Source organism: Peromyscus maniculatus, chromosome 4 (genome assembly GCF_049852395.1).
Source record: "Peromyscus maniculatus bairdii isolate BWxNUB_F1_BW_parent chromosome 4, HU_Pman_BW_mat_3.1, whole genome shotgun sequence".
Lineage (NCBI taxonomy): Eukaryota > Metazoa > Chordata > Mammalia > Rodentia > Cricetidae > Peromyscus > Peromyscus maniculatus.
The window spans coordinates 134,533,472-134,549,805 of NC_134855.1; the positions used below are offsets into that span (position 1 = coordinate 134,533,472).

Genomic DNA, 16,334 nt, shown 5'->3' on the forward strand with positions numbered 1-16,334 from the left:
TGTAAGCCAGCCCCAATTAAATAAATGTTTTCTTTTACAAGAGTTGCTCTGGTCATGGTGTCTTGCCTATTCACAGCAATAGAAACCCTAAGATATTTAAAAGAAAATGCATTTGGTCAGTTTAAGAGTAGAATTGAAGGTAACACTGTTTCTTACGTGCCATCTGCTATGCTGAAAGTGATGAAAAACACAGAGGCCCAGAAAGAAGAAGGAACTTGCCTGAGTTTGTGGTGTATGTGATATAGTAGAATGTAGGCACTGCGTGATCTTCAGAGCCTGAGCTCATACCATCTTGCTTAACTACCACCTAACCTAGGGTAATATTACTTCAGCAAATGCTTAGTCATTAATAAATGTGAACCCTTTTATTGTTTTTGGTTTATTAAGATATGGTCTCAGCCGGGCGGTGGTGGCGCACGCCTTTAATCCCAGCACTCGGGAGGCAGAGCCAGGCGGATCTCTGTGAGTTCGAGGCCAGCCTGGGCTACCAAGTGAGTCCCAGGAAAGGCGCAAAGCTACACAGAGAAACCCTGTCTCAAAAAAAAAAAAAAAAAAAACAAAAGATATGGTCTCACTATGTAGCTGAGACTGGCCTGCAACTCAGAATCCTTCTGCCTCTTTCTCTTGAGTGCTAGAATTAAAGATGCACTACCATGTCTATCTAGTCGTTACTTATTTTAAATTTTATTTTATGTGTGTATGTGGTGTGTTTGTGTGTTTTCTTACTCAGTCCCGTCTCCACCTTAGCCTTTGGAGACAGGGTCTTTCACTAAACTGGAGCACACTGATTTGCCCGGACTGGATGACCAGCAAAGCCCCAGGCACCTTCCTGTCTCTGCCTCCCCAGCACTCACTGTAGGTGTCGACTTCCATGCCTGGCTAATGTTTTATGTGGGTGCTGGGGATCAGAACTCAGATCCTCAGGTTTGTGAAGCAAGCCCTTTACCAACTGAGCCATCTCCCCCATCCTGAATATTATTTATTTTAAATATTAGATAGATAGTTATGTGGCTAAATAGAGATGTAAAGATACCCTGTGGTGATAGTGTTCCCCAAAATATTGTGCACCCTAATAGACTTATCTGGGGTCAGAGAACAGAACAGCCACTAGATATAGAGGCCAGAAAATGGTGGCACACGCCTTTAATCCTATCACTTGGGAGGCAGAGATCCATCCAGATCTCTGTGAGTTCAAAGCCACACTGGAAACAGCCAGGCATGGTGACTCACACCTTTAATCCCAGGAAGTGAGCGTTTAATTTCAGGAAGTGATGGCAGAAAGGTATATAAGGCATGAGGACCAGGAACTAGAGCCTGGTTAAGCTTTTAGGCTTTTGAGTAGCAGTTTAGCTGAGACCCATTCGGATGAGGACACAGAGGCTTCCAGTCTGAGGAAACAGGATCAGCTGAGGAATTGGCGAGGTGAGGTGGCTGTGGCTTGTTCTGCTTCTCTGATCTTCTAGCACTCACCCTAATAACTGGCCTTGGGTTTGTTTTTATTAATAAGACCTTTTAAGATTCATGCTACAATACCCCCTTAGGGGAGTGTCTTAAAAATATTTGGGACTGATATAATCAGAATTCTATAAGAAAATTAATTTTTTTTGTCAATGTATTATAGTTTGTGTTATATGGTTATGAGTGTGTCAGCAATAGCAGGGAGATACCAACATATGCCACTAGCTCCTTGAAGAGTTTCCGTCTCTCTTAGGACTTCCACAGTTAAAGCCCTACCTTGAATATAAAGAGTTGAGGATGAGTCAGGGTGAAGAGGACTTAGTTCATAAGTGCTTAGACATACAGGAAAAGGAACAGAACATAACTCCAAGATGTGAGAATGGGTTTCTTGAGGTGGAGTTGTGCTTATGTATATGATCCTGTGGCTTTCTAAGTCTCATTCTTCAAAGGATGTAACTTATTAACAAGGTTTAAAAATCAAGCAAAACTTAAAATGTAAATGAAGTTTAAAACTTAGGACAGTGAGATGACTTGACAGATGAAAAGCATTTGGTGTATTTACTCTGGAGACTCATGATTCCTAGAACTCAGGTAAAAGAGGGAGGAGAGAACTCATTCCACGTTGTCCTCCAACCATACACATGCCCCATGACTTGGACGCAACCCCCCCCCCCCATGCCCCATGGCTCAGAAGTACCCCTACACACACACATAACACAGGCCTCATGGCTCGGACCCCCCCCCCCCCCCAGACCTCATGGGTAGGACTCACCCCACATACACAGGCCTCATGGTTTGGAAGTACCCCACACACACGCCCCATGGCTCGGACTCACCCCTCGTACGTGCCCCATGACTGAAATGCACCCCACACAAACACACACATTGTAGGCACACAGTAATAATAATAAATTTTAAATCTTTTAATTAAATAAAAATATGAGCTGGTTCGCTCATTTCTCATCTTAAGGACTCTTGTAATGAACCCGTAAGGTTGTTTATGAGGTCTGTAGTTTGGATTTGGGGGTGAGAAGGGAACAGTGTGGTAAAGCTCATGGTTACACACATTCTAACCCTCGATAGTGTAGTTCCTTTAAAAGATGTCTTTTCTATAATAACACACGTTATCTCTTAAAGCAATTTGGGCTTTCTGTATTGTGTTTAAGTTTCTTGACTCACCAACAGACAAGGTGAAGTAGATCTCAGGGTGAGGGCCCCTTTTCCCTTCTCATGTCCCCTTTAAATTTTCCTCTTTCTATTGCCTCAAGTGAAGATCAGAAAAACAGATACAAAATTAATAAAGTAGACGACTAAAAGGTGGATGAGGCAGGTGTGGGGGAAGAGCGGAGGGAGACTGTGAAAGCAGGATCGAGTGGACTTAGAAATTAAGAATACCAGGAAGGAAGAATGACCTTAGGAGAGCTGTATCTCCTGCATTTTGTTAATAACTTGATGCTAGAGGATGGGAGAGAGTCCCTACTAATTATAGAAATTCTGACTAGAGATAAATTTTAGAGATAATCTTTGAAACTATGAGATTTGAGATTCTCGAGAAAAATCTGAAGAAGAGGAAGAATTGGAGGGTGGTGTAAGTACAAGATTATAAAAGCAGAGTGACATAAGTTAGAGTTAAAGACAAATGGCTTTTAATGGTGGGATGATGGGGCTCGAGATATGGCTCCGATTCAGACACTTGCAAAAGACCCAGGTTACATTTCTGTCAGCTACATGGTGGCTCACAGCCCGCCATAGCCTCAGCCCCACGGGTCCAAAAGGTACACGTGTGGTACACAGACATGCATGTAGGCAAGACAGTCACACACATAAAAGTAAGATAAATCCAGTCTAAAAATCTAAAAAAAAAAAAAAAAACTAACCAAAAAAAAATGTTTAAGATGAGATATCTGGGCACGTGGCGCACACCTTTTTCCCAGTATTTGGGAAGCAGAGTCAAGGGGTTCTCTGTGAGTTTGAGGCTAGCCTGATCTACAAAGTAAGTTCCAGGCAGGCAAGGCTACAAAGTGAGACCCTATTCCCCTGCCTACCCCCCCCCCACAAAAATAGATGGGATAGTACTGGGTATAGTGGCATAATGTATTTGTAGTCTCTGTACTTGGGAGGTTGAGGCAGGAAATCTTCAGTCTGAGGCCAGCCTGGGCTACTTATGAGACAATGACTCTCCTTGTCTCATTAAAACAAAACAAAAAAGTAACAACAACAACAACCCAACAACAACTACCCAAAAGTATTTAATGAACATTGTCAAATGCTGCAGAAGTCATTATGATCATAGGTTAATATTCTAGGAAAGCTGGTCATCTGGCAAAAGAAAAATCTACTTGCTGCCGTTATCCCAAGAAAAGAGTTAACTCCAAGTTGATTTTAAATAGATTTCAAAAAATGAAAGTATAAAATCATTGGAAGAAAATGTGGCTAATTCATTGCTGAATTAATTACATAGAAATATGAAACTTGCATGTTTAAAAATATAGCATGGAGCCGGGCAGTGGTGGCACATGCCTTTAATCCCAATACTCTGAAAGGCAGAGGCAGGTGGATCTCTGAGTTTGAGGCCAGCCTGGTCTACAGAGCAAATCCCAGGACAACTTGGGCATTACACAGGAAACTCTGCCTCAAAAAACCAAATAAATAAAGGGGTGTGTGTGTGTGTGTGTGTGTGTGTGTGTGTGTGTGTGTGTGTGTGTAAAACATTAATTTAACATATATTGATTATATAAATAATGCAAATATATAATATAACTGTTATATGTGTGTGTGTGTGTGTGTATAGCATTAAAAGCAAAAAGAAAAGGTCCTTTCAAACCAGTGTACTAAATAAGTATCCTTGGGTTGTTTGGCACTCTTATAGATGATGCTTTTGTAGTAGGAAATGTAGAGGGGTGTTCATATGCCTATAGGTCTATTGCCTATAGGCAATAGGATTTTGAAGAACTTGATTTCATTCCTGCTTATACAGGGCATTCTAAAGCCTTTCTGCAGACACACCTAGTAATTTTGAATGGGCTCAAGTTCTACCCTTGAGTGACTCCTCACTGTCTATGTCAGGTTGTTACTCTTCTGTTGCTGTGAGGAAACACTGTGATCAAGGCAACTCTTATAAAAGAAAGAATTTAATTGGGGGCTTGCTTATAGTTTCAGAGGGTTAGTCCATTATCATGATGGCAGAGAGCAGACAGGCATGGTGCTGGAGCAGGAGATGAGAGATTTACAGCCTGATCTACAGGCAGCAAGCCGAGAGAGACAGGCCTGGCATGGGTTTTTGAAACTTAAAAGCTCACCTTCAGTGACACACCTACTCCTACAAGTCCAACTTCTAATCCTTCTAATCCTTCTCAAATGGTTCCACTCCCTGCTGACTAAGCCTTCAAATATATGAGCCTCTGGGGCAATTCTCATTTAAACCACCCCAAGGAGTTATATGACTTTAACCTATGGCCTCTTTATTTGATTAGGCTAGCCTGAAGTTAGGGAAAAAAAAAAAAAAAGACTTTTTCTCTAATTCCTAAAACATTACATTTTGGGTTTCTTGCTGTTAAATAAATAAGGAGCATTTTCTCCTCCTCTCCCCTCCTGCCCTGCTTACCCAGAGTGAGCACGAATGGATCAGATGACCCTGAGGTTGCAGCGTCAGGGGAAAACAAGAGGACAAATGGGAACAATTCTCCATCCCTTTCAAATGGTGGCTGTAAGCCTTCTAGACCTCCGAGACCTTCGAGACCACCTCCACCCACCCCACGAAGACCAGGTATATATTCTAGCCTCCAGTGCTGTTTTGAAATAATGTTCTTTTGGTAGGAAGAGTTGACACAGTCTCCAGATGTTGTCCATGTTAGCCTCAGATGCTCCTTCCTTAGCCTGGGATCCTGAGTGTGTACTACTATGCCTAGTGTTTTTAAATAATGTTCTGTTTGGAAACTGATGGACGGGTAAGTATCAGGTCATTGGTGTTTTGTTCAAGTAGAATGTTACTCTGTAACTTAGGCTGGCCTCAAACCTAGAAATCCGTCTGCTTCAGCCCTCTTAAGTGCTGGGATTGAAGGTATGAGCCACCATGTCTGGCTTCTGGCTTTATTTTTACATTTAAAAACTTGACCAACATTGATCTTTCCTTTAAGTTTTTCTTCCAGGAATGAAGTTCCACGAAGAAGTGCTTTATTAAGAATGAAAATAACATGTATTATATAAATTATAAACAGTACAGTACAGTACAGTTAGATTGAAGCTTCTTTGTGTGATTTGTAACTGTGACATATCTTATAGCTAAGAATTTGGGGTCTGGAGAGATGGCTCAGAGGTTAAGAGCACTGCCTGTTCTTCCAGAGGTCCTGAGTTCAATCCCAGCAACCACATGGTGGCTCACAACCATCTGTAATAAGATCTGGTGCCCTCTTCTGGCTTGCAGGCATACATGCAGGCAGAATACTGTATACATAATAAATAAATAAATTTTTTAAAAAAAAAAGAATTTGGTTGTTTAGTCCATTTTATCTTTTAAAAAGCTGACTGGGGTCCTGGAGAAAAGGACTCAGCAGTTGAGCACTTGTTGCTCTTGGAGAGAAACTGACTACATTAGATTCCCAGCACCTACATGGTAGTTCACTACCATCCATAACTCCTGTTTGCTTTTCTGACCTTTGCAAGCACCAGGCACACACATGGTGCACAGACATACATGCAAGTCAAGGAAAAAAATAAGTGAATAAATCTGGAAAAAAAATTTTAAAGCTTACAGATAAATGATAATCAGTTTTTAAACAAAAAAATTCACTAAATGAACGTTTCATGTAGTAACAATATAAACATTATTTATATAGTAGTATTTATATAGAATATCCAGTTTCTGATTAACCATCAGTAGCATCAATGTACTCATTACCAACACCATAAATTAGTCTCAGATCTTCAAGGTCACATAGAGAAGGCAGTTTTAAGGATCTGGAAAGTGGTACCCATGGTTTCCTATTCTAAAAGTTTTTACTGGGCTAAGAGTTGTAGCTCAGTAAAAGAGTACTTGCCTATTGTGCACAAGGCAATGCACCAGAAAAATTAATCATCCAAGTAGTTGCTTTATATGTTTATGATTTCAGAATTTATATGCTGTGTAATTTTATGAGACCTGTGTATTCACATCTTAGGTTTTATTTGTTGTCTACTTTTAAATTCTTAAGTTAAAATTCAATCTTGATTTTAGATTTCAGAAAGCAAAAACTTATTTTCCTCAAATCTTTCATAGCATCTGTAAACGGTTCACCATCCACCAACTCTGAAAGTGACGGGTCTAGTACAGGCTCTATGCCACCAACAAATACAAATGTAAACACAAACACAAGTACATCCGAAGGAGCAACATCTGGGTTAATAATTCCTCTTACTATATCTGGAGGCTCAGGCCCGAGGCCACTGAATACTGTAAGTCAAGCTCCCCTCCCACCTGGGTAAGTAACTGCTAACATTGGTTTTCTTTACGATTTTGCATGTACTCACTAATTTAAAAAAGATTATATACTATATTCTTTCATTAATTGTCTTTTAAGTAATTGTAATTGATTTTTGGGAATATGGAATCCAAGAAATCTTACCATGTTTTAAATACTACGTCTTCCTTTTTGGGAAGTAGAAAAAATAATTGAGCTGGGTATGTTACCACACACCTGTAATCTCAGCACTTGGGAGTCTAAGGCAGGAGGATTGTTGTGAGTTCTAGGTCAGCTTGGGCTACAGCATGAGACTCTGTCTCAATAACCGGTATCTATCTATCTATCTATCTATCTATCTATCTATCTATCTATCTATCTATCTATCTACCTACCTACCTACCTACTTATTTTGGTGTTTTGAGGCAGAGTCTTGTATAGCCCTCACTGACTTCAAACTCACTATGTAGATGAGGATAGCCCTGAACTACTAATCCTTCTGCCTCTGTTTCTCAAGTGTGGATTACAGGTGTGTACCATTACACCTGGAAAACAAAGCAACTATTCAAGGACCCCCTACTGCCACCCATAGAAAGTGAAGTAATAAAATAGTCATGTGACTAAGTGTTGCTTCTCTAGGTAGGGAAAAAGCAAATACCCTTTTAAAAGATTTTTTATTGGGAGCTGGAGAGATGGCTCAGAGGTTAAGAGCACTGGCTACTCTTCTAAAGGTTCTGAGTTCAATTCCCAGCAACCACATTGTGGCTCACAACCATCTATAATGAGATCTGGTGCCCTCTTCTGGCATGCAGGCACACATGCAGGAAGAACATTGTATACATAATAAATAAATCTTTAAAAAAAGATTTTTTATTATAAAATCATCATAGCAATGTAATAATTTAAACTGATAAATTAGTTCCATAATCCCATTTCAATTTGTACTTAAATTTTTTTTTAAATTGATGTGTATGTGTGTGTGCTTGATTGCCTTGTCGGTGTGTGCACCACATGTGAACAGTGCCTGTACAGTAGAGGAGGATATCGGAATCCCTGGAACTTGAGTTACAGGCAGGTCTGAGCCATCTGATGTGGGTTCTGGACACTGAGCTTGGGTCCTCTCTAAGAATAGCAAGTGTTCTTAATTACTGAGCCATCTCCCCAACCCCTATTTTTAACATTAATACTTTGATCAAATTGAGAGCTCAGTCAGGGCTAAGGGTTTAGCTTAGTGGTAGAGCATGTCTAGTATGTGTGAAGTTCCAAGTTCTACCTTCAGTACCACACACACAAATCAAAACCAAAAACTCATGTTCAGGGCTCAAAGTTATTTGGCTGACTGGTAAATTAATAAATTCATGGTGGGAATTACAGCTACTTAGACAGATTATACTTGTTGGTAACTAGGCCATTTTCCTTTTGGAGAGCTTATGTGGTGTATTAGTTACTGTACTTACCAATGGGACAGAACCACTTGAGGGAGAGATTTTAACTTGGTCTTATCACTGTGGCAGTTCGAAAGCAGAGAGCTTAAGTAGAAGCCAGCCTGGTTACAGCCCTCAATGGGGCATTACCCCAGCAACCGACTTTCTCTAGGTAGAGTCTGTATCTAAAGGGTCTACAACCTTCCAAATTTGTACCACTCTCTGAAGACCAAGTATTCAAAGACACGAGCAGGTGTAGTAGGTGGGGTGGCAGACAGGAACAGTTTGTACCCAAACCATACTGCATGGCAAGCTAAAGTAGGCCGTTGTTTGTCCTTGAGAACAAACTATGTGGGGCTGAGAGATAGCCCTTGGTGCTCTTGTGAGGGCCTGGGCCCAGCACCTGCATGGTGGCTCACAAACACCATAACTCCAGTTCCAGGGGACTCAGTGCCCGTTTCTGACCTCTGTGAGTGCCAGGTGTGCACATGGTGCACATATACATGCAGGCCAACACTGATACATATACAACCAAATACATCTAAAAAAAGAAAACGAGTTTAAGGTCTGGAGTAATGGCTTATCAGTTAAGAACATTGGCTACTCTTTCAGATGACCTGGTTTTGATTCTCAGCACCCATATGGCTGCTTACAGTTGTGGGTAACTCCACTCTTAGGGGATCTGATGCCCTCTTCTGGCTTCTGTGGGTACCAGGCACACACATTGCAGATAGATATGCAGTCAAAGTACCCATACATATAACAATAAGTAAGCAAATAATAGTTAAAATAATAAGCTGTGATGGTTTACTGCTATTCCCTTCTCTTTGGCAACAAACCTGCCCAGAAGACTAGAGTACTTACAGTGGCCAGTCTATCACTTTCCTCCTGTAATATCTGATAATAACATGCTTTGACTTCAATTTTTCTAGAATGTAGTCAGAATGTTGCCTTTCAGTTAGCTCAGTTGTTCAGGTTTCAGGGCATTGATGCTTGCTTTTCCTCTCAAGTTCTGAGTATATCTGATCAGATTGGGAAGCTTTGGTCTCCTGAGTGGATGGACTGACTTTGAAATGCATGTTATTTCCAGAGCAAACACTTAGGAAAAAGAAACCTCATTCACTGTTGTATGTCACTCTTGGGGCTTTCTCTTTTTAGATGAAATTTCTTGGCTATCTTTTAATTCTGTTTTTTCCTTTATAGACTAAGAGGCTCACTTCCCTCGGTTATATAAGATGGTCATATAAGTGAAAAGGTGTAGACAGGATTAAAAAGCCAAACTAATACAAAATACCCTTACTAGTCTTTGATTTGTATTTAAGGTGGGAGCAGAGAGTAGACCAGCATGGGCGTGTTTACTATGTAGACCATGTTGAAAAGCGAACAACATGGGATAGACCAGAACCTCTACCTCCTGGGTAAGTGTCTGAATTTAAAAACAAGAGTTTATCCATTGTATCTATACCCAGTGTTCCCTACAGTCCTTTCCTCCTCTCTGTTCTGCTTTATGTTAGATTCAGACTAGAAAGAAGAGAACTAGAGAACTGACTTCAGCATGCTGAGGGGGTGTTGCTATTGTGACTAATTTTGTTTTTGGAGACAGAGTCTCACTGCGTATCCCAGAAGGAACTCTTGATCCTCCTGCCTCAGCCTTTAAGCCTTGCAAGTTTAGGGGTTACACACCTATGCTGCCATACCTTTATGAATGATTTTTACTTTCATCATTTCTAATTTAAAGATTCCACAGTTCTTGTTCTTTGTATTTTCCTGTCTGAACTGTTTATCTGGCTAAAATTAGTTTCATTAAGGATAATCATTGAAGGGGCTGGAAAGATGGCTCAGAGGTTAAGAGCACTGGCTGCTCTTCCAGAGGTCCTGAGTTCAATTCCCAGCACCCATATGGTGGCTCAGAACCATCAATAATGAGATCTGGTACCCTCTTCTGGCCTATAGGTATATGTGCAGACAGAACACTGTATACATAATAAATAAATAATTTTTTAAAAAGAAAAAAAGAATAATCATTTAAGTAAATAAGAGTTATAACAACCAAACATGGTGGCACTTGCCTGCAGTCCTAGCATTTGGGAGGTAGAAGCTGAAGGATCAGGAGGTCAAGTTAGAGGTCAGCCTGTGCTGAGACCTGTCTCAATCCTCCATCCCATGGAAAGAGTTATAGCTCCTCTTATATCTTTTTTTGTTTTGATTTGTTTTTGTTCTTAATTAATTTATTTATTACATATACAATGTTCTGCCTGCATGTATGCCTGCAGGCCAGAAGAGGGCATCAGATCTCACTATAGATGGTTGTGAGCCACCATGTGATTGCTGGGAATTGAACTCAGGACTCTGGAAGAGCAGCCAGTGCTCTTAACCTCTGAGCCATCTCTCCAGCCCCTTGTTTTCATTTTTTGAGACCGGGTTTCTCTATGTAGTTTTGGTGCCTATCCTGGATCTTGCTCTGTAGACTAGGCTGGCCTCGAACTCACAGAGATCTTCCTGGCTCTGCCTCCGGAGTACTGGGATTAAAGGTGTGTGCCACCGCCACCTGGCTCCTCTTATATCTTAAGATAAAGTCTCTGTTATTAAAACTAATTGTTGCACCAATTCTAATTGGTCTTAATAATAAAAACCCAGAGTCAGATATTAGGGTGAAAGCTGAAAGATCAGAGGAACAGAACAGCTAGCCACTGGAAAGATTTCTTACCTCTGGGAATCCTCAGACTAAAAAAGATCAAGATCCTATCTCTCTGAATTCTCAGACTGAAATCAATGAGCTCCTGTCTTCTCCCACCTTATATTCCTTTCTCCGCTGAGCCATATGCCTTCCTGTCTCCACCTTCCTAGTGCTGGGGTTAAAGGCATGTGACTCCCAAGTATTGGGATGAAAGGTATGTGCCACCACTGCCTGGCCTCTGTGGCTAACTAGTATCTTAGCTCTGCATTCTGATCTTCAGGCAAGCTTTATTTGTTAGAGCACAAACAAAATATCACCACCACTAGTGTATATTAAAATCATTGCAAGTGGTTGAGAAAGTTAAGGACATGTTGGTAATCATGGTATTAAGTATTTAATGTGTATATTATTTAAAATGAAAGAAAATACTTTTTTAAAACCAAATGGAATATATGGCAAGCATGAGGGGGTACAGTCTACTATGAGGTTGAAGGTCGCTCAATGGTTAGTGTTTGCCGCTCTTCTGAGGGCTGTGAGTTTGACTCTCAGCACCCACATCAGGCAGTTGACAACTGCCTATAACTCTAGCTCCAAGGGATTCATGTCGCTCTTCTGACCTCTGAGGTCACCAGCATACATGTGCACACACATACATATAAATAAAAGTCTTTAGAAAAATATTGCCGGGTGGTAGTGGCACACACCTCTAATCCTAGCACTCAGGAGGCAGAAGTAGGTAGATCTCTTGAGGTAGAGCCCAGTCTGGTCTACAAAGCCAGTTCCAGGACAACCAAGGCTACACAGAGAAATCCTACTTTGAAAAACAAAAAAACAAAAAAGAAAAGAAAAAATATTAACCTTGCTATCTTGCTGGCTATTAACTAGTATTAATATTAACTAGTAATTAACTAATCCTTAAAGAAATACATCCCTAAAAAGTGTTGTTTGACTTATTAAATTAGCAGGTAATATTAAGTGTTGATGAGGAACTCTACGCATAGTAATGCTGGCAATAGTGTAATTTGTGTCTACATAAAAATCTTGCCAGATAGATCAATATATGTGTGTGTGTGTACATATGTATCTCCTTGGTAATTCTATATAGTAAACTTGCATTATGAAGTAATTTGAAGAAAAAACTTTGTTGTCTTGAAGTTATTATTTTATTACAAATAAGTAAAAAGGTAGTTGTATTCCTGTGCAAGTTACTTTTTTATCTATGAAAAATTTTGTATACAACTGATGTCCCCGATGATGTTTGCAGGAGTGTAAATGCTCACTGTGGGGGAAAGACCACTTTTTCCTTTGAGACTCTATAAATATACATTACATTTAAAAGACTTCATTGCTACATGTTACAGACTTTTTTGTTTGTTTATTTGTTTGTTTGTTTTTTGAGACAAGGTTCCTCTGTGGCTTTAGAGCCTGACCTGGAACTCATTCTGCAGACCAGGCTGGCCTCGAACTCCCAGAGGTCCACCTCTCACTGCCTCCCGAGTGCTGGGATTAAAGGCACGCACCACCACCTCCCAGCATGTTACAGACTTTTAAAGAAAAAAATTTTAGAAGCATTGAAGTTCAGTTTATGAATATGAATAAATGATTTAAGATAAATGAGAAAGCTGAAGATGTAGCTCAGTGATAGAGCACTGACTAGCATGTGTGAGGTCCTGGATTTGGTCCTCAGTACAAAGAGAAGAATACTTAGTAGTTTCTCAAGGTAAAAGTCTTACATGTTTTTCACAGGGATTTCTTAAATTAGTTGTTTCTTTTCTGATTTAGTTGGGAACGGCGTGTGGACAATATGGGACGTATTTATTATGTTGACCATTTCACAAGAACAACAACGTGGCAGAGGCCAACACTGGAGTCTGTCCGGAACTATGAACAGTGGCAGCTACAACGTAGTCAGCTTCAGGGAGCAATGCAGCAGTTTAACCAGAGGTTCATCTACGGGGTAAGGAGCCTACTGATTTACTGGTTATTGTAGCTAATACAAACCTGGAGTCTGCATGTGTCATGTAAAACACTAAAGAGACAAGAGAGTAGGGTGGCAAGCCAGTCTGTGCCATAGGTGGTATAGGTACTGATCTTGTGAGTTCTGTCTTTTCTGTTAGTGTTAAAAATAAACAAAAAACAGTGGAGTGGTGGTGGTGCCTTTAGTCCCAGCACTCAGGAGGCAGAGGCAGGTAGAGCTGTGTGAGTTCGAGGCCAGCCTGGGCTACAGAGTGAGTTCCAGGAAAGGCGCAAAGCTACACAGAGAAACCCTGTCTTGAAAAAAAATGAAAAAACAAAACAAAAACAGAAAACAAGTTAGAGCAATTTAAAATTTTTGGATAAGTTGAATAAAAATGGACCCAAGCAGATTGAAAAGAATTGGTACAACTGTAAATGTAGAACTGCCTGTAACTTACGGACCATCTCACTGCTTCAGTCTCTGGGAACCTGACTTAAGTGGTGCGCAGAGCTGACGGGAGAGTTGAAGCACCGCACACACTGATGAAGCTGACCAAATACAGTCTTTGGTGTGCTGCTCTACTGAAGAGCTTTCATTCCTTATAGTAATACACTCTACAGACATCTATACCATATATGTTTATAAAGGAGTTTCTTTACAAAGCTGGATTTGATGGTGTTCATCTATTACCCCAGGATTTGGGAAGTTGAGGCATGTAGCTGAAAGTTTTCCTGTGCCCACCCAGCTCCCATGTCCTCATGGTCCCACAGCTACTCAGACAGACCTAAATGAATACACAGAGGCTTATCTTAATTACGAAATGAAAGCCTATTGGCTCAGGCTTCTCGATAGCTCTTATACTTAAACTTAGCCCATTTCTGTTAATCTATATGTCATGTTCTGTGGCTTTACCTGTGTGCCATTACATGCTGCTCCCTGAATGGTGGGCTGGCGTCTCCTGACTCATCCTTCCTCTTCCCAGAATTCTTCTTGTCTGCTTATCCTGCCTAGCTACTGGCCGATCAACGTTTTATTAAACCAGTATACAAAAGTAGTATTCCACAGCATTTCCCCTTTTCTGTTTAATTAAAAAGGAAAGTTTTAACTTTAACATAGTAAAATTATATGTAACAAAATGGTTATAAAGTGAGAATTATAGTTACAATATCTAGTCTTTATATTTGGCAAATTCAAGGAAAATATTCTATTTATCCTATATTGTGAGTCTAAAGTTTCATATCTAATTTACCTTTTATCATAACCAAGGAAAATTATAACTATCTAGTCTTCAACTACATCAGAGACCCCAGAAGGATATATAATATTACCTAAGTAAATAAGAAGTACAGCCGGGGGGTGGGGGTGGGGGGTGGGGGTGGCGGCGGCGGCAGCGTCGCCGCACGCCTTTAATCCCAGCACACGGGAGGCAGAGGCAGGCGGATCTCTGAGTTTGAGGCCAGCCTGGTCTCCAAAGTGAGTTCCAGGAAAGGCGCAAAAGCTACGCAGAGAAACCCCATATCAAAAAACCAGGAAAAAAGTACATTGTAAGCAACTTCCAAAAATCTAGAATGACAGAGACAGCTGGCTGCCTGGACAGTTACCCAAAGTTCCTCTGCAACATTAGGACACCCATCTTTAGCCCATAGGCCTAGTGTTTCAGTCGTTTCTTTGTCCTGTAAAATGTTTGGCAGTTTCTTCTGCAAAGCAGGAACATGAAAGATCATCTTGCCTTCCAAAGTTCAGTGGTCACCTTCCTATGGGTCCTGCATGTTTAGTTTATACAACATTTTGTCAATCAGTCTAGGCAAGAACAGTTTCTTGCCCAAATGGCTGTTTTTGCCAAGAAGAAGATAAATACCATATGGAGTGTCTTCGATGCCCATCTTTCTCTTTGAAATAAATCGGTGCTGCCAGGGCAGATATGTCTCACTGTCCAGAAAGTCTAAGTTTTTAAAACATTTTAAATGCCATAGTCTGTAGGTCTTTGTAGTGTTTGAAGATTACCTACCTAATTGAATTATATCTATGTATACCTAGAAAACTTAACATGACTATAAGTTTGACTATCATAGAAGACTAATTATTAATGTGTATTTCTCACTATACATTACAATTTCAAATGAGTTGCACAAACAAAATACTTTAAACAAGAGTAGAGATATACATACAGTATAACAGCAGAGACAGATGACTCACTTGAGCTCAAGAGTTCAAGGCCAGCCTAGACAATGCAAGAAACCGCTCAAAAATAAAGCATAAAAAAGAAAAAAACTACCCAGACATGGTGGTAAATGGCTTTAATTCTGGCGCTCAGGAGACTTGGAAGGCAGAGGCATTCAGATCTCTGAATTTTAGGCCATCCTGGGCTATATTGTGAGTTCCAGGTCAGCCAGGGCTACAGGCTGCATAGTGAGACCTTGTCTGGGGTGGGGCAGGATGGAGATAGACAAAACAAAACAAAATAAAGCACTTTTTCCTATATACAAGCAAATGGATTAAACACATATGTTCCTTCAGACTAATAGTGCAAAAGACAGTGATAAGGGGTTGAGGATTTAGCTCAGTGGTGGAGTGCTTGCCTAGCAAGCGCAAGGCCCTGGGTTCAGTCCTTAGCTCCAAAAAAAAAAAAAAAAAAAAAGGAAAAACAGTGATAAATATATTAGTGCTTTCCTTGCTGTGTGCTGCTGAAAATTTTGTAATCTCAAGTCATAATATATCACAGATCTGTCCCTGAGAAAAGTAAAATAGTCCATGTCAAAATAAATGGGTTTGTTGGGCTAGCATATAGAACTTGAACCAAAGAAAAGCAGCTCTGCCAGAGGCCTGGAGAAGCTGGCACTCTCCGTTGCAATTGCCTCAGCATCATGTGAACTTTTCTTTAGAATGTACCAGAGTAAAACGTCTTTACTCTTCTTCCTTGGCATTACTTTTCCTCTGTTTTCCCGCCTTTTCTTTTAAGTTTTTATTTATTTTTATTTTATGTGCCTGAATGTATGTCTGTGCACCACATGCATGGAGTCAGCAGAAGGCATCAGATCCCATAGTATTGAACTGGAATTACAGCTGGTTTTGAAGTTGCCATGTGGATGCTGGAAATAGAACCTGGGTCCTCTGCAAGAGTAGCCAGTGTTCTTAACCGTTAACCATCTCTACAGACTCTCCTGCCTATTTCTTGGACCTCTTCATTAGAATAGTTATCACTTACTGATGTGGACAAATTCATCTCCTTCTCTTCACTGCTCTGTTACGATCAAGACACCTTTCACTCTAATAAGTGTTTTCCCAATCACTGCTTTTGGAAACATGTCACTATATTCCCCTTCTTAGTAGTTTTAGAGGTTAAATTAGTTTTTGTTTCTTGTTTGTCTTAGGGGTGTGTGTGT

The 16,334-nt window shown here is 40.4% G+C and overlaps 1 protein-coding gene across 1 annotated transcript in view; it reads left to right on the plus strand.

Annotated features, from left to right (window-relative positions):
• The window catches only part of Itch (itchy E3 ubiquitin protein ligase), a 112,092-nt gene that overhangs the window by 57,676 nt on the left and 38,082 nt on the right, over positions 1 to 16,334 (plus strand). The window contains exons 8-11 of the mRNA XM_042276563.2: positions 5,067 to 5,224; positions 6,713 to 6,914; positions 9,640 to 9,735; positions 12,777 to 12,951. Coding sequence (XP_042132497.2) covers positions 5,067 to 5,224; positions 6,713 to 6,914; positions 9,640 to 9,735; positions 12,777 to 12,951 — 631 coding nt within the window. The remainder of the gene's footprint in view (positions 1 to 5,066; positions 5,225 to 6,712; positions 6,915 to 9,639; positions 9,736 to 12,776; positions 12,952 to 16,334) is intronic.